General features: G+C 34.5%; 1 protein-coding gene across 5 annotated transcripts; it reads left to right on the top strand.

Annotated features, from left to right (window-relative positions):
- Positions 1–1,687: 1,687 nt before the first annotated feature.
- On the top strand, positions 1,688–16,939 carry LOC115448884. 5 transcript variants are annotated; one of them, XM_037441213.1, is made up of 7 exons: positions 1,688–1,829; positions 4,519–4,772; positions 4,959–5,235; positions 11,111–15,122; positions 15,830–15,950; positions 16,288–16,431; positions 16,501–16,939. In XM_037441213.1, exons 2-7 carry the CDS (start codon positions 4,578–4,580, stop codon positions 16,678–16,680), a joined length of 4,929 nt encoding a protein of 1,642 aa, XP_037297110.1. In that variant the 5' UTR covers positions 1,688–1,829; positions 4,519–4,577; the 3' UTR covers positions 16,681–16,939. The 5 variants fall into 5 exon arrangements, with proteins under 5 accessions (XP_037297110.1, XP_037297108.1, XP_037297111.1 ...); XM_037441211.1 differs by lacking the exon at positions 1,688–1,829 and adding an exon at positions 1,872–2,145; XM_037441214.1 differs by lacking the exon at positions 1,688–1,829 and adding an exon at positions 2,728–3,387.
- Positions 16,940–19,498: the final 2,559 nt, after the last annotated feature.

Genomic DNA, 19,498 nt, shown 5'->3' with positions numbered 1-19,498 from the left:
TTTATAAAATACCGAAAATCCCGGTTTTTGTAAAATCAGTATCGGTATTTTGAAGTTCTTAATTTGGACCGGTATTCCGGTATTTTCGAAATCCGGGATACCGGTTTGCGACCCCTAGGCAATACGCAACGAATCAACTGTATTTAATTTAATTGAGATACCCAAATATTTTAAATTAATTTACTGATGGGGAAGACTGTTACAACTGATAAACCAACGTTTAACGTATAAGTTACATACTGTAAAATGGGATATAAAGGAATACCAGGTGGTTAGGTAAAAATAAAACCAATAGGATTACAACGAAACTATGCTATGTTCCTCTCTGCTTATCTGTCCTGTTGTATGTCTATATTATACTTATAAAGGACAGACTAGAGAACACCTTAAAAATGAATTTATCAAATTTAAAAATTGTCTGCCTAGGTTCCTTGCTGCAATACTAGCCTTTCATTTCGGCCCATACATTTATTATTTTTATCAATAAAAAATCTTGGGGTGGGTTACTGTTACGACTATCCTGCGAATTGGGATATCATGGTCTTTTTTGTACTTGTGGTTTAAAATATTGTACACAGCATCATATTGCATGGTTATTGGTCAATTTGGATCTCCTACTTACTGTCTTGTGTTATGAATAGCACCGCATAAAAGGATTTTCTAAATGCGCTCTTTCTAAATCACTTACACATCATTTGACGTTTTATACAATGCACAGACCATTTGTGTTCACTAGCTCGTTGAATTCTTACAGTTCAAACCTAACCTGACAGGGGGTTTACATAGGCGAATGCACGGGAACGAATAGATACCATATATGTAAGTATAATAATATTCAGCGAGATTATATAAAATTGAACTCAAAAATAATTATTCAAATCGGAGCATGGGATAAATAATCGCTGAACAAACAATATTTTTTTTACGACAAATAGATAAACCCTTTGGAGTCTATATAAAGAGAGTTGTAAGGCACACCTAATATGTATGGGTAAGCTTTGGTTGGTAAGTCAACCCCAAAAACCCAAAAGATATAAGTACTTACTTAAGTAGAAATTAATTAAAGTTTATATTTTGTTCATTTTTGTGGGCTTAAAACACCTCTACTTGAACCCAATACAAAAATAATCATTCACATCCTAATTTATTCAAAGGAGTTATCTTCTGCTTTTGTCCAAAATTCTATACACGTGAAATTTAAATGGGACTATTCTGAAGCTATACGAAATTGAATGAAAAATCGGAACACGGAGTAAATAATCATCTCTTAAAGTCGAAAAAGTAAACAATAAAATTTGTTGCTTTATCCTTTAAATAGGTATTATAAGTGCCTTGTAATATTTTGACCCAAACCTAGAACATCAGCTTTCAAACAAACAACCCTAACCAAAATCAATCAATTTGTTTGGGAGCTACGCAGATATGAACAACTTAATCTTATAACACCCCTCTTTTTCCGTCGGGGGTTAAAATAAATGCGATGATTAGAAAACAACTTTTCTTCAAGTAAGTTATAAAATAATACATAAATTTAATTTTAATTATGTTTTATAGCACCTTTACCATACCATTACTGCGTAAAACGTAACTAACAAGATTTTTATCTGCATGGTGTAAGTGACAGGAGAATGATAAAGAATATAAATCATTCCATCTCATTCTTCATGCATTCTGCACAAGCCAATGTTTTGTATTATTGTGTGCTTAGTTACTGCGTGGGTTATTATTAGATTTTAATAAGTATTAAAGTACATTATATTCTTTTACAATGCATTGTTTCAAAATATGAGATAGGATAAGCGTATACTATGGGCCATAACTTTTAAAAGGTAGGCACAAAATTTCCGAACGACCAGTTTGGAGATATTATTTTATCTGTGTTCCGCAATGTGGTTAAAAACTGTGATCGGCACGGTTCGACATAATAATCGGGATATAAGACGAAATTACTAATGTAAAATAGTTATTTAATAGAATAGAATAGTTATAAACGGTGTATAAAGACAATTCTTAATGATAGACAGTTTTACGCTTACAAAGATTTATGTGGCTTCAAAGGTACATTGAACGTTTAATTCAGCACTGTCGGCCATTTTGTGGGAGTCATAGCGGTCATTTCCAATGATTTTTTTGTTTATGTCTATGGTAAGTTATGTGTTTAGTTTTTTGTCATTTTGTTTATTTTTTGCAAGGTACCTACAAATAATGTTATGTTAATATACAGATGGCTAGAATTTAAGAATGTCGAGTTTAATACTGTTTTAGGCGTGGTCGTAATTGTGAAGTTCATAGAATTTACGTTTTTGGTTGGGCGTTAGAAAATAGAATCATAGTTTGAAGCCATGTTCCCTGATTGATTAGTGAAGTTTTTAAATTGTTTACATTTTCGTTATTATGTAAATATGTACATGTGCTACGGAATTAAATATTATAACTTGCGTAAACCTAATGACTTACAAAAAATTTAAATTGGTAAGGGTATTTACAAAAATATTTACAAATATAATCGGCAGGTAATACACTTATCGTAATGCAATAAAGTATTTTTTGGGTGTAGGCGTCCCTGCTGTCAATACCGGGGGAAACCTGCGAATGAAATACTGGAATCCCCCGGCTCGGCGATTACAGGGGCCCGGTGAAGATAGGGGAAGGATGGGAACTTAGTAAGATGAGCGGAGGGGAAATGTTAGTGAACCCTTATAGGTTTCAATGTGAAGTTACCACCACGAGGAATACACGCTTAACTGTCTGACTAAGGCCTCAATAAATATATGTACCTTTGTGCATGGGCATGCAATCGGTGTGAAGACTGAGCGTACTAGAATTGCCTCAGAGGGAAGGGGGGCAATAAAATAATAAGTACCTATATATATATATATATTTTATGAATTATAAAAATGTTAATACGAGAGAAAAGGTTTCAATTCATGAAATAGTTGTAGGTATAGGTTTACAAGGAATAAATAATAAACTTAGCCAGTCAGAATTAACGACCGCCATCTTGTCACAATTGATATACTTAAACCAGATGTTGCCTACAACAGTCCATAATGATATCCCTGCTCTCGTGTGTAAATATTAATATTCCAATATGTACATACTTATTTTCTCAGTACAAAGTTTTATTGATTTGGCGCTATCTTTAAAATGAACCCACTTGCTATCGTGGCGCCATCATATTTTTTTACGCTTTACAACAAACACTTCAATAAGTTAGACCATAAATAATAATAAATAAAAAAATATTAATAGATCATCAAATTTTAAGAACTTACGTACGTACTTACGTATCAGCACATTTTTTTACATATGTCATAATTTCTATAAAATTCTGGATAGTTTTTATTTGTTGTTGAACTGAGCATAGTGTCCTACGTCAATTGTCATGTAAGTTTAAAGCCTTGTAGAATTATTTGAGGTTATCTAAGGATAGTGTGTATTTATACCTCATTCTGTCAGAATGTTATAAAGAGATTCGCTTTGTACGTTAGTGGGAATTTGGATTGCAATATGGAAAATGTCTATGTTTGGTTTTCTATATATTATGAAATGTTAGGTACAATACACAGTTGGCACAATTTAAATTTTATGCAAATGTCTTTAAAATCATTTAATGTCAAATAATGTATTAGACAGAGTAGGTAAGTAAGTAGTAGAATTATCTGATATTATCTCGCTATCTTTTTCATTAAGTTCTATTGTCTACACCTTGTTGATCGGTGCCGTTATGCTTTTACATAGTGCATCTCTAGCCTGTTGATAGTTAAGTACTTATTATTTTTTTTATCTGATTCGAAATGTTTGGATTATACTTACTTTAGGGGCGGATTTTGTTAATTCTTTTTATATTAGGCTCCATTTAATTTTTTTTAATGAAAGAATAAATAATCAGTCCCGGACTATAAAATATTACTATGACCACGCCTTTTGCGCGATTTAGTGGATCATCATTTTGGTTAATAAGATGCACCTCCAAAGGTGTGTTAATGTGGTGCTGCTTTGAATGTTTTCTTTACCCTAAGAAGCCTTAAAATTGATTGCTCGATTTGTATTTAAACGTGTAAAATATTTTTAGAATCATTTTTTTATGTAACATGACTTTGGTTTGTTAGCCTGACAAGGGTCGGCTTATACAAACACACCGGACTTTCGGGTGAGCGCTTTAAGCGCTCGCAACCTTTAGAAATTAAGTGATAATGCTGAGGGCAACGCACTAATAGAATACGAACCTCGGCTCAGGACGGCCACCGGTAGAGGATGAGACATCAACCGTCAGGGATGAGTGTGTTAGACAATCTATCCCAAAGAGAATTATAATAAATATGGAAAATCTATCCATTACTGTATTAGTCGGCACGCGGGCCGGTACTATTAGAAGGAATGGGGGGGGGGGGCGGGGGACGTGGAACGCGGCGAGGACGGAACTGCATTTTTGTAGAGCCCAGTATCATATTCGATTTATACCCTACTGTGCGTACTAATTGTACCCATTTGTTTACGTCACTTTCTTATTAACAGGAAAATAAATAATCTACCTACTTACTTTCCGTAAAAATAACTACTACCTACAAAACACAATGGATCACAGCAGGACAAATAAATGTTGTGCTGTACCCCTATGTCAGAGTACTTCGTCACGCACACCACAAAAGATGTTTATTCACGTGCCTTTAAATGTTAAAAGACGAAATCTATGGCTGAGACTTGCAAAACGAAATCCTAAAAAAGTTATTGGTGATGCGGAAATATACTTTTGTGAAGACCACTTTGACGTAAGTCCTTTTCTTATTTAACGTACTTGTATATATGCAATGAAACGGAGTAACTAGTTTTACCCATATTAATTTACGCCATGCTTGTATTTGAGGTTATGTACTTACGCAAAATTCGTCAAATAGCAGAATATAAAGGTTATGTTAAAATCTTGTGGTATGTTTAATTAATCTTTTCCGTTTCAGCTCGAAACCGATATATCAAACTATTTACAGTACAAAATGGGATCTACTAAAGAAATTAAAATGGTGCCCGGATGCATACCTACTAAATTTAAGTGCCAGATGAATCACAAATTGTCATCTAAATCACGAGATATACTAGTCACTAAAAAATTATTAGATTTAACTGAAGAGCAGAAAAAGCAGTCGGAGACAACTACAAGTGGCGCACAAACCATCGCAGAGATAAAAAGTCCAGATGTAGGAAGTACCAATACACGAGAACTCAAAAGTGACTCTGGTAAGATAGATCACAGATACATTAAATACTTTTCAACGAATGAGTCATATAACCAGATACAATTACAAGTTTTGAAGCAAATGATTGCACCCGTCATTTACACATTGTGTTACCCTTTTCAATAGACTAAAAATGATGCCATGTGTGCATGGTGTATGTCACAGCCAATTTGCAAAACACATCTTATAGTAAACCACAAGATATTATCAATCGAGCACTATTTTCTAATACGGCTGTCCAATTCGGGCGATTCGTAGTAATAACCAGGGATCAAAATAGTTACTCTCATATATGGTTGTAAACTACCCGACGGATTTCGATTAAATGTGGTATAAGTAGAGACAGTTTGAGTCCCTGGATATCCTTCACATAGGCTATTTTCTATCCCGGATAAATGAATAGCGGGATTTTTATCCCGGAAAAGCTACGAGAAAAATATTATAATATACGCCGTTGTGGGCTGTGGCCCTGTGAGCACAAGTCTAATAAAACACCGTAGGTCTTATACCTACATCATAACAATCTGTCTAGTGCGAGTTAAGGTCGCGCTAATGATAGCAAAATTTAAAACGCTATAAGAAAACTTTTTGGAGAATCTGTTTCTTAAGGAAAATAGGAATATACGGCATAATGCATTTTAAATCGAACCCTCTTCAAGCGAACTCAAATCGCACGTGGCGGATATTTGACATACTGTTTATTATTACCCTATACCTATATTTTTTTCTGAGTCGTGTGTTTTTTACGACACTAAGTAAAAGGATCAAATACAAGTTAAGCATCTGTTTCGTGCAAATATCGCAGGGCTGTAACTAAGTTGCCTTTTTTAAATCGTTAACGCTAACATTATGTCTAAGAATGACACATCCTAGTACCACCCCTTCGATCGCCATTTCCAAATTCGTCATTCCCATTTTTCCGTTTTCTAATAGCGTTAATGATTAAAGAAAGGCTTATTGGTCACGGTCTTATGTGTTATTATATTTCAATGTTAGGCTGAATTTTTTGTATTCGTATTAAATGTACAGGGTAATTTATATTTCTATGCTATTTTATATAATGCTAAGGAGCTTTTTGTTTGTTTGAACGCGCGAATCTCTGGAACTACCAGTTCAAATTTTAAAAAAATGTGGTGTTTTATTCTCATTTATGGAGGGAAGGCTAATCTATACTTCTATACTATTATATAAAGCTGAAGAGTTTGTTTGTTTGTTTGTTTGTTTGAACGCGCTAATCTCAGGAACTATCGGTCTAAACCGAAAAAATCTTTTTGCGTTGGATAGCCCTTTGTTCGTGGAGTGCTATAGGCTATATATCATCACGCTATACCCAATAGGAGCGGAGCAGTAATGGCTAATCTCAGGAAATACCGGTCCAAACTGAAAAAATCTTTTTGCGTTGGATAGCCTTTTGTTCGTGGAGTGCTATAGGCAATATATCATCACGCTATACCCAATAGGAGCGGAGCAGTAATGGCTAATCTCAGGAACTACCGGTCAAAACTGAAAAATTCTTTTTGCGTTGGATAGCTCTTTGTTCGTGGAGTGCTATAGGCTATATATCATCACGCTATATTCAATAGGAGCGGAGCAGTAATGGCTAATCTCAGGAACTACCGATTCAAACTGAAAAAATATTTTTGGGTTGAATAGTCCTTTGTTTGCGGAGTGCTCAAAGTCATATATCATCACGCTATGACCAATAGGAGCGGAGCAGTAATGGCTAATCTCAGGAACTACCGGTTTCAACTGAAAAATTCGTTTTGTGTTGGATAGCCCTTTATTTGTGGACCGCTATAAGCTATATATCATCACGCTATGACCAATAGGAGCGGAGCAGTAATGGCTAATCTCAGGAACTACCGGTTTGAACTGAAAAAATCTTTTTGTGTTGGATAGCCCTTTGTTCCTGGAGTGCTATAGGCTATATATCATCACGCTATGACCAATAGGAGCGGAGCAGTAATGAAACATGTTGCAAAAACGGGGAAAATTATAAGTTTTGAGAGCTTCCGTTGCCTGCGCTGCGTAAACGGTTAAAGTTATGCAACAATGATGTATGACGGGATTGTTCCACTTTAAAAGTTCTAAAAAATATATTATAAAACAAAGTCCCCCGCTGCATCTGTCTGTCTGAACGTGTTAAACTCAAAAACTACCCAACGTATTAAGATGAAATTTGGTATGGAGACAGTTTCAGACCCTGGGAAGAACATAGGCTCCCGGGAAACTACTACTTTTATAACGGAAAACTTTAGCCTGAAAAACTTTATAACGCGGGCGGAGCCGCGGGCAAAAGCTAGTGTCTTTATATATTTAATTAGCCTTTCTCGCGGGCGCATTCGCCAAGTGTGGGTTTGGCGACAATTTAATTTTAAACGATACAAGGAAAGGCGAGATTCTTTATTTAACGCATAGTTACATACGCAAGCAATAATGAAAAATATTGCAAAAACGGGAAAAATATATTACTTTTGGGAGCTTCCGTTGCGTGCGCGGCGTAAACGGTTAAAATTATGCAAAAATTACGTAAGACGGAGTTGTTCCTCTTAAAAAAATTAAGGAAATATAAAAACAATGACCTCAGCCACATCTGTCTGCCTGACTGAACGCGATAAATTCAAAAACTTTCCAGCGGATATCGATAAAATTTGGTATGGAGATAGTTTGAGAACCCGAGAAGAACATTGACAACTTTCTATCCCGGGAAAATACTTCTAGAACAGAAAACTTTAGCCCGGAAAAACTTTATCACGCGGGCGGAGCCGTGGCCAAAAGCTAATATAGAATATTATATATCAAAGCACGTAAAGCCGTTTGTCCTGCATCTGATCTCTCTCCGGTCATATTGGATTGCCGTCTCACCGGACTGTGAGAGTGAAGGAACAGAGAGTGCACCTGTGTATTGCGCACACACTTGTGCAATATAATATATCCTGCGTGAGAGATCAGGCAGATCTCCATTGAGATTGGCCGCCGTGGCCTAAATTCGGCTAGAAAAGAATCATGAAATCAATATATGTTATTTGTATATATTTACAGGAGAATATGCGGCATGTGGCTGACGATAAGCGATACAACCGCTCATAAACTATTCTTTACTTCTACTGTAATACCATATAGAACTTAAAATCAGAACACTGCTTCTCGTCGATAGAAATAGATTTTGCGGTGGTGCGGCTCCTCGCAAAGGAGAAGCCTACCAATAGCAAATTACATGGCATGCTAAAACATTAACTAAATAATGATGAAATACTTACTGCTTTACTAACAAAGGCTTAATACGTTTGTCATAGTTATACAATATTTTGTCTCGCTTCCTATGACGTTAAATATCACTCAACATATCAAAACAAGACGCTGTATAAGTATTACAGGCGTATACAACGTTTATTAGCAAGGTCGTTAAGTATTTGCCGTCTGTAAAGCATGCTTGAGCAACACCCTCTATCTTTTTCTAAGAGAATAATAGCTCTACTCAGTCTTTCATCCTCAACAAAAATAGACAATTATACTGAGTACTTTACCAGTGTCTAGTGCTATTGCGATGTCGACGAAAAAATAGTAGAATTTCATAATATAATAAAAATTATGTTTTCACGAAATTATAATTTATAATGATACTACAATACTTTCATAAATTTTAGTGGTAGACTTTATACCATAACACCATTGCGGTTGTGATTTATGTAAGCTTTTCTAGACCCACAGCTTCTCAAAAGTCAAATATATGGCATAAACAAACATACCGGATATTAAAATATAATGCTTTTGTCAAACAGGACAGAGCAGGACTGTGACGGGATGGTGGACAGTTGTAATGTACTAATTATAATTATCTTATATATATAAAAATGAATCTCTATTTCCCTTGGTCATCGCATCACGCGTGAACGGGTGGACCGATTTCACATTTTTTTTTCTTGTGTTTGTTATTGTTAGGAGAAGGCTTTTATGAAAGAAAAACGCGAAAAATTGCACGGAAAATTAGAAAATTTAAGAAAACTTAACGACACTATTAACTTTACATAACTGTCAGCGATTGACAGAATGCGCGCTGCAAATTCATAGTTAAGACGGGACAACGTCTGACGGGTCAACTAGTTATTAATAAAGAATATGACACAAAGTACCGTCACGCCGCGCCAGCGTCCCGTTGTTTGAAAGAAACTTTAACTCTAAAGTCATTCGGTATTACACAAAGGTGCAGTGATCGATATATAACGTCATTTTTATCTGTTACTTGGGGCTTTAACCACAATAGTGGAGCGTCCACGTGGCAATGGCGAGACGCTGTGTATAAATTATATTTAATCAATAATAGTATTAATGCGAAAAATTCAATAAAATCCAAAAAGACAAATGAATTCTTTCAGAAAACCCATATTATATCCATATAGATTTTGACACCGTCTCTGTATCCATTCTTAACCAAAGACTAGAGGAAATAGGTATACTAGGAGTACCATTTGAATTATTTAGTGATTATTTAAGTAAACGTAAACAAAAATTTAAATAGGAGAGTTCATCAACTCGGCAGAAACTAACGTATGGAGTACGACAAGGAAGTATTCTTGGGCGAACATTGTTCCTAATATATATAAACAAGCTTTGTAATCTGAAATTAAATGGGAGTCGTATTTTCTCTTATGCAGACGACACGGTTATTGTTCTATCTGGCAAGACCTGGCAAGAAGTTCAGTGTTCGGCTGAGTATGCGTTGAGGAAAATAGCCTTCTGGCGGCTGAACTCTAACTTACTAACACTAAACGCTGCCAAAACAAATTACATCTGTTTTACAAAGTATGAGCACACTCAGCCACAATCCGAATTTCAAATTAAAATACATAGGTGCTCTTTGTTACTTCCAAACAACCGTTGCAACTGCACTATAATCGAAAAGGTAAAACACACCAAATATTTAGGTATAATTATGTATCAGTGTACTCAACATGTTATAAATAGATTTAGAAAAATAATTTATAGATTTTTAAAACACTACGATATGTTCCTACAAAAAGTCTTTTGCAACAATATATTTTTCTAGCGATTTCTGTCATATCGTACTGTTTACCAATATGGGGTGGGGGTGCAAAAAAAAACCTCGAATTAGAGTGGGCACAAAGGTCCTTACTAAAACTTATGTTTTTCAAACCATTTAGAGTTCCCACGGAAAGGCTTTACTTTAGTTCTCAGTTCAATTCACATGATCCTCTGACTGTAAGAAAGTTATATCTGATACAACTTGTTCTAGACACACAAAACTCTCCCATATCAAAGAGCAAGGTAAAAAAGAAGAAGGGAATATATTGTTGACCCCCTAGTCCAGGCCATATCTGCTTTTGCTGAGACACAGTATGCAAAGCAGTTTTCTCGTAGGTATATATTATTTAATCAACAAGGAATTACATAATATCATCTATAACTTAACATTCTAAATTATTACCTTTGCAAATTGGCTCTGATTAATTGGTTTAAGACTAAAAGTTACCACGAAATAGAATCTATTGCACACACCATAACATAGCACATACATCCATACACACATTCATACACACACACACATACCAAACACACACTTTATTACAAAAATTCATATGTAGTATATGTGCGCTTAGCTTAAAGATTTTAAAAATTGTGATTTTGTTTCCTTTTTTTTTATAATTTATAACTCATTCAATGAAAAATTGTTATAGCATTACTTACTAAATATTATGATAGTTTGAGGAAACCTGTACGGAAGAGCGAAGTCTCCTAAAACAAGCAGGCATATATTGCTTAAAAGGAGACTACATACCTTTAAGTGACATGTAACCAATACTTGTTAACGAAATAAACAATTTTTATTTCCATACATAATTTTTGTTTCTCTTCAGATATACATGAAAAAATGGACCAATTCCACAAAGTATTTTCATCAGATAAACCGAAGAGCAATTATGTACCGTCTAACAATCTATATGATCTTTTGAAAATAGTGCCTGCTACTCCAGTAGCAGTTAGTGAAACACAAAATGCTGCGTGCAATTTTACTCCAAATACTGATAAATATTATATACCAAAGAAAAAACCCAGATTTAAAGTAAGAACTGTAAGGAGTATAAGAAGAGAAATGGAACAAGATGTTTACAGCTATCTACCAAAAGCCTTAGAAAATCAAAAGGCTAACTTATTAAAAAAAATTATGGATGGGTCGTCAAAAGGCGAAACTACTCATTTGATGGCCAAAAAAATTTTTAATTCTGATCAACCCATACTGAGATCATCTTGGCAGATGTTAATGAATATAAATCCAGAGAACCATCAACATTCTAAACAGTTTGTGTTATGGAATGGAAAATGTATTCAAATAAGTGGAAGTAAAGGTGGAAGGAATAAATTCATTTGCAATTACGATCTGGGAAACCCCATGTTAAAAAAAAATTCGGCAAAGAAGAAAATACTTAATAAGAAAAAGGGGTTGTTACAAAATTCGTTAGCCGTTAGATTTAAGCCGGGACCGTTAAGACGGAAAAAGTATCTCGATGACTCCTATCAAAAATATCACGTTGGTATTACAGAACTAGTAAGTTTACCCAAGCCTGGCTTAGACATACAACCTTTTTATGGTATGACCTTAGAACCAGGAATTGCTAAATTTGTAAATAGTTTACGAGAAGAAAACGGTAAAATTTGTAGAACATGGGCGGAATTTGCAGTAACGATGTTAGGGTCTATTAAGAAATCAAGTGCTGTACAACATAATCCGGATACTACCATTACCTTCGATTTAAACTATAAATGTAATCAGCGTAGAATGTTAATGCGCCGGGATAATCAAGATAGACAAGGTACACTAAAAGATCAAAATGAAAATCATTTTGTACCTAGTTATGTCTCTAATGATTCAGTTATTACATTAGATATTAAACATATGTTAGAAGAAATGTTAGATTCCGTCGAAATCAGTCTGGAGCAAGATAATATATATACAGGACAAGATGAGCCTAGAGAAACTGTTTGTGATGGACCTATTAATGTGTATAGCGCTAAAGAAAAACCCAAAAAAAGATGTTCTGAACTTGGGAGACTTGACGTAACTGTTATAAGATTGCCAGAAGACAATGGAATGAATGAGCTCAAAGTTTGTAATAAGTCATTTTGTACTTTGGGATGTGTGTGTGCATCATTAGAATGTTCATATAATATAAAAACGCATTGTGGACTTGCAGGATGCATGTTTCAATGCATCTGCGACTTTTCTGGTTATATGGATGCAGATATTTTAAAAACTGAATGTTCAGATTTTTTACCTGGCTTATTGAATTTAGATTCTGAAATTAATTTAAATTTGGCAAAGGAAGAACAGAAATTTCGACAGACTGTAATCGTTTCTGGAGAAAAGAGTATATTATTAAAATCACAAAAAAGAAACTGGAAAGCTTCTAAAAAATATGCAGATTTTTACACAAATTTAAATTTAAAAGCGAATAAGAAATCGGAGATGGTATTGTCAGTTGTAGGCTTAAACCTTAATTGTCAAAATATTGAACCGTGGTGCATGGTCCACAACCTGTATAAATGTTTTTGTAGGGGTAAATTTACAGAAACTTGTATTTTCGAGCTTAATGAAGACAATCCTCAAAATATAAGCATTGTAGAGGACACACCTATAAATACAAAGAATCTAGGAATAAACGATGATGTTAACATTAACACTTTAAAAGATGAAGCTGTAGCTACCGAAACGAATGCCAATGTTGATAAAACTAATTCAACAACGCTTATCTCTTCGATTGAAGGACGATATTCGTGCGCTAGAGTAAAAGCATATAGAGGAAGAAAGTATAGTAATGGGTATTATAAAAATACTAACTTCAAAATAAAGAAAATGGAGAAAAATGATGCAAAATTAAAGAAGAGATTGATGTTTATACTAAATAAGTATGCGATAGAGAATAAAGCTAACTTGCAGAAACATGTTATTGCTGACTCAGCCACATTGCTTGACGTAGAAAATAGCACATGTGATAAAACGACACTACGCAGCCAAGTAGCTCCCCAAGGTGAGCGTATAGATAAATCAAAACTGGTGGCATGGCTTGAGTCTAGCTATAAGCTATATAAACAACGTATGGATCAAGGTATTGTAAAAACAAGTTTAGAACCACCGATATCTGGAAAACTTGCCTTATACACATGGGAATTCATTCTAAAAAGGTATAAACAAAGAAAAAACTTTTTTATGGTGAATAAACAGGCCCCATTTAGAATATTTATTGCAGTGGACGGAAAAAGCAGTTTTTTTGAAAATTGTATTAATATTAATAATATTGAATTGGCTGATCTACATAAATTTCCAGTTACCGTCAAGAATCTTCTAACTAATGCGTGTGATTCACAAGAAGATTTTTGTATATTATGTGGATGGAATGAATGTTGGGAAATAATAGGTTCAGTTTCAAAACTGAACGACAAATGTGAAACCAGCATGGTTAATGAGAACGTTTTTACTTCAAATGACTTCTTTCCTGACAAAACAATGTTGATGGAAGTAGATGACATAAATAAACAAAATGAATCATTAATAAATTCTCAAAGCACCGTAAACTTAAAACGCGAGTCAAATTCTGAGTCATCTAAATGGTTTGTTATGACTGTAGAAAACGATTTTAACGAAATACAATTTCATACAAGAGGTTTTTTTGTTACATACAGCAGCATAATAAAAGCAATAAATGTTGCCCGAGGAACTGGTAAAACAGTGAGATTATCTTCTCAGAAATGCGCTGGGAAAGGAAATGATCCCCAATTTGGTATATATGCTATACCTGACTCTAAGGAATACTGTGTTTTTGTCGGACCTTATGAAATGCATGAACCTTTAGGCATTGAAACTGTCATGAATTCATTGTATTTCAAAAAAGACAAAAAAACACGTGGCGTATGGATTACAACAGACAAAGTTGATAACGGGAAAGTTATTGATAATCCACTTTCGTATATGCCATTTTCTCACATGGAAAGTAGTGCTGTGGTCAATTTAGATACAAACGAATCAAATACGGAAGGTAGTACATATATAGAATATCCCGACTGTTCATTGATTCAAACAAATTTACACCAAAATGAGACTAGTAGCGAAGATTCCGATGTCACAAAAACACCAACAAAATGCCTGAAACCTATAAAAATTCGTAAAACCCAAGATTTCTATCATATTGCTTCAAATGGTGCTTTGAAAAAAATATTTTATAAAACTTCTAAGAAACAAGAACCAACCGTCCCTCCCTCTTTTCTGTCGTCAAAGGATGGACATAAAAGTGATATAATAAATTCGTCAAATTCAGATAATAACGAGGGGGATAACGTTGAGGAGAAATCAAGTGACATGTCTTCTGGTCAAACTAGTATTGAATTACTAAGTAACAAAAAATCTGGGGCTGAAATGATGTCTCAAGTCAAAATAACTGCCGTATATTCTCGAAGAAAAATTGAAATAGAATCAAAAAAACCAGAGAAAGGAATGTTTATTTTGAAACCTGAAGAAATTAACCAAAAAATATTAAATAAAACATTCGATCAAGCACAGTTGGTTACTTCAGTGACTGACAAATCGGAAAATAATGATTTTATTGATATGGACATTGAAAATTTCTTAAGTCATTCTGTGGTTTGTAAGTCTCCAGTGCCTGAAGTATTAGAGATTTCAGATAACTCTGATGACGAAAATGAGAACCAATTGAATAAAAAAATGTGTAAAGAAGTTTGGATACAATGCACAAATATAGATAATTTTGGTTGGATTAAAGGACAAAAGAATAATCAAAATTTGTTAAGCTTTGAATTCCCTGGTTTTCAACCTACGGATTTTTATGAAACACAAGAAGCAATTTTAAAAATTAATCAGTGAGTATTTACTTAAATAATTTGCATATTATAATATTACTAGCGACCCGCCCCGGCTTCGCACGGGTGCAATGCTGACTATTTAATGGATGTTATTATTATACATAATAAACCTTCCTCTTGAATCACTCTATCTATTAAAAAAAAACCGCATCAAAATCCGTTGCGTAGTTTTAAAGATTTAAGCACACATAGGGACAGAGAAAGCGACTTTGTTTTATACTATGTAGTGAAGTTCGTACAGCACACTTCCCGATAATCTTTATGGTTGGGTTCTAGTTACCTAGTCTTTACGCAAATGATGCATTTAGAAAGCAAGTTTCGAATCCACTTGTCTTGGTCAGGCAACGGGTTTGAGAGCTTTCACGAGTGTAAGCGCCTTCTTGAGTAATTATTCCGTGGGCAGGCCCGGTGCGGCGCGGTTAGTCCGCCGATAGTTCGCATTCGTCACGGCGACAGGATACTCAACAGTGGGTACAAACAGGCACCCGAATTGGAATCTCTCCGCCGCGCCGTTAGTTTTTATGTTAGATCTATCGTATAACATGATAGATAGGTCAAATATTACATTATAGTCATACTTTTGACTCGTATAGTTGTTATATGAGTACCAATGGCTTCTGAGTTGATTGAATTAACGCGAAAAGGATATATACTGCTAAATTATGTTTTCTAAAGCCTTCCCAAATGTAAACTGTTTGTTTTAGAGTATTATCAAGAAAGATTTACATCTCTAAGAATTTGACCCTTGAATGGGAAATCATTGACAGTGAAAGTAAACTGAAAAATAAAGACATGTTACGTGCAGAACAATTGGGACCCGATTTTGTAAGTATACCTAATATTTTTTTATAATTTCGTGTTATACCTATTCATATGGAAAACTAGGTCCACAAGCTTGTTGCTCTTCCTTTTATTGGTGTAACTAAAATTAATATTATAACTTTTGTCTAAAGTATAGGAATAAATCATGAAATAAAAAAAAAACTTATATTTATTGGAATGATGTTGTATCAAAATAAGTGTAAAGAAAATTTACCACGATTTTCCTTTATACGGGAGACTACACTGGGATAACTTAGCTGTTTCAAATGACCAGCTTTTTTTTTACTTGGATTAAACACCGGTAATATTAATTTATTGACGTTATCATTAAACTTTTAAGGTTTTAACTAAGCAAGGAATACGACATAAACTAGATTTGATAAGGAAGAATTCCTTGAACTTAAAAATCAATGTAAAACCGGACCCTAAAAATTCCATAAAGACTGAAACAATTACATCGACGTGTACTACTTCAACGAGCAAGGTATGTGCCTCATTAAATATTTTAGGTAATATTTTTCCAACTGCTACTTTTTACTTATTTTGTTCTCAGAGTACTTATTTAAGCGGATTAGAGGAGCAAAGCGTCACATTAGAAAACGAAAATAAAATGCTTTGGAATAAGACATTATCTAATAAAACGCAAATATTACAGTCCTTATCGACTGCATCTGAAGAAACTAAACAGCATATGGCCAATAAATTGAAGACCATAATGTCGATGAGTGATTAATAGCGTTACTCTTACTGTTAAACAAGTAACAAGTAGGTATCCTTATTCTTAATTAATTTTAAGTATTCTTAGTAACTATTGAAACAATATTTTTCGTAAGTTTCTTCTGTATATATAAAACAAGCTGTGATACTTATTTGTAAACAATACGAACTTCAACGCTATCGTTGTAGTATTACTTAGTTTATGTGTATAATAAATACAAAGTTATGACTGATTTTGTAATTGTTTCATTATAGTGGTTTAGCTGATCCGTAAATGCCTTTATTTTTTCTGGTTTATCGTCCGTCTAGGAACATCAGTATACAGTAATCTTTAACGGTCCTGCGAGCCGGATTGCGTAGAATTGTTTAGTCTCACTACCACACGTAACATCTTAGTGTTGACTTGAATTAAAGAGATTGGGATTTAGTTATTTTCTCTGAAACAATGTACTTTTGAAAGGTCCACGTTTACAACTTTTCCATAATACAATGTGGGAAATAAATTATACTATCATTTAAAAATTAAAGCATATTATTCTACTACCTAAACAGCAGATAAATAATAATATGGGAAGCTCTTTTTGTATAAAAAATTGTGTATCACTAACATGGAAACAGCAATGTCATTAGGACGTGGGGTATTGTCGGACCCCGCAGTCAACACCGGGGGAAATCTGCAAACGGGATACTAGAATACCCCTACTTAGCGATTGCAGGGCCCTGGAGCAAAGTTGGAAGGAGATATCTGGAGAAGTGTGAGGCAAGAAAAAGGAACTTTCTAAGGATGGGCGGAGAGGAGAAGGCTAGGAAATGTCCGCGAGCAGTCATAGACCTTAATGCGTCGTTACAACCACGAGGTATACACAGTGGATTGTGTATGCCTGGGCCCGCGGCAAATATTCCCCCGTGCACGAGCAAGCATTCGGTATGAAGACCGAGCGTACAAGAATTGTCTCGAGTGAGCATACCTGTGTGTAACATCTGGACTGAAGTAAAACCAATTCAACTTAATAGCTAATAACTAAAGCACCAAGGGTGAATAAATTCCATTGGATATGCTAAATAAACCCCCACAAAATAATTTGCACACAGAAAGCGCTTATAATCTATAATATAAAAATGAATCTCTGAATGTCTTGCTAAGCCCAAATCTCGAAAGCAACTGAACCGATTTCGCTAATTCTTTTTTTTGTAATATTCCTTGAAGTACGAGGATGGTTCTTCCGGAGAGAAATATTTAAAAAAATGCCTGAAAAAGCCTAAAAATAACACTTTTCTATATATATTCCCATACAAAAGATTCGTAATAATACTTAAAAGTCAATTTAAACTTTAATACGATATCATAAAGTTTAAATGTTAGTGGAGGGGTTCCAGGAAGGTAAAACAGTTGATTGACGTTAGTATCGTATAAAATTATTAATGACATTATTTGTCAATATTTGTACGATGGAAAGAATTTTAAGTGTTTTATAATTTTTATTTCTTGACATAACATTAATTGTTGTATTGTAATTGTTAATATATCTTACTAGCTGACCCGATGTTCCAAATAGCAGAATAAGTATTAAAAAAAAATATAATTAAAGAATCGACTGTTAGGCGATACAAAGTTCGTCGGGTCAGTTATATTCTATGATTATAAGATTATTGCAGTTTGAAGGAAGGCATTATAATTTTTTAGATTAATCTAACAAGTGTAATAAAGTCCGAAAAGTTCATTGACAAAAACCGTTATACTACTGAGTCGTCCATCACCGGATACTCACGTATACTAGGATTACAAATTACAATAAGGAATTCTAGAAATTAAGGCGGCGATAGCATGTTTTGTATCCGCTCGGATAGCGAACTCTACACAAGATGGTAAAACCCACTATAGTGGCCCAAGTGTGGTGTCGTGCTTCGGGATCAGCCTCTGTATACCCTGTGCAAGCAGGCCGAATGTCGACAGTCGATGCTATCTGTACCCCATTCCGCTTACCATCAGGTTCAGTGGAACCAGACAGCAAATCATCTTACCGCGCATATAAGTATAATTTTTTCTTTATATATAAGTATACTAAGATAGACAGGTATTTTTTTATATACTTATCATTACAGAAAATTTAAAAGTATCAGTTTGGCATAATCTCAAAACAATGACAGGTATAATGCACAACAATTGCCATAAAAAAGTGACAGTATAAGATGCAAAAGTGCTACATCAAATGTACTTTTTGTAATCATGAGCGGGACAACTGTTTGGCGAACTTTATAACTACCAATATACCTACCAAATTCCACTACACTTATTCGGCTAAACATTTACACGTTATAAACTATAGTACATAATTATTAATTACTATTACATATTTTACTTCTATATTTCCTTTATTTGTCGGTGGAAAACAGCGCGGCGGCTATACGTGGGCGAACAGGTGCTTCACAATAATCTATAGGCATGATGAAACGTTAACTGAACACGCATTAGTAGAAACCAGCATATTTACACCCTCCCAAAGCCTTTGGAATCAATAGAGCACTGGGCTGTAGTGCACCTCAGAGACACAGCCTGATAGCGAGTTAGATACTGAATAATAATTACACAGAATAATAACACTAATTATAATTTGTTAAAGCACACGTCGTTACTTTTACCGTTGCATATGAAGTTAAACCCCGAATTTGGACAGTAATTGTAAAATCTGAAGTAAATTACCACACAAGATACACAGAATCCCCTTACATAAAACTGAAGATAGGCGAGTCGCTTAAGTATTCCCACGTAGGTATAAAGCAAGAATTTCAAAACAGAACCAAGGAACATGCACGATGAGAAATGAAAGTCACAC

This window comes from Manduca sexta, chromosome 22 (genome assembly GCF_014839805.1).
Source record: "Manduca sexta isolate Smith_Timp_Sample1 chromosome 22, JHU_Msex_v1.0, whole genome shotgun sequence".
Taxonomy (NCBI): Eukaryota; Metazoa; Arthropoda; class Insecta; order Lepidoptera; family Sphingidae; genus Manduca; species Manduca sexta.
Note: the sequence above shows the minus strand (reverse complement) of the source record. Positions and strands in the feature narration are given on the sequence as shown.

Bases quoted from the DNA above. Each gene is read 5' to 3' on its own strand.
- LOC115448884 (XM_037441213.1), top strand. From the start codon at position 4,578: ATGGATCACAGCAGGACAAATAAATGTTGTGCTGTACCCCTATGTCAG. The intron at 4,773-4,958 runs GTAAGTCCTTTT...TTTCCGTTTCAG, and splicing joins TTTGTGAAGACCACTTTGAC to CTCGAAACCGATATATCAAA. The intron at 15,123-15,829 runs GTGAGTATTTAC...TGTTTGTTTTAG, and splicing joins GCAATTTTAAAAATTAATCA to AGTATTATCAAGAAAGATTT.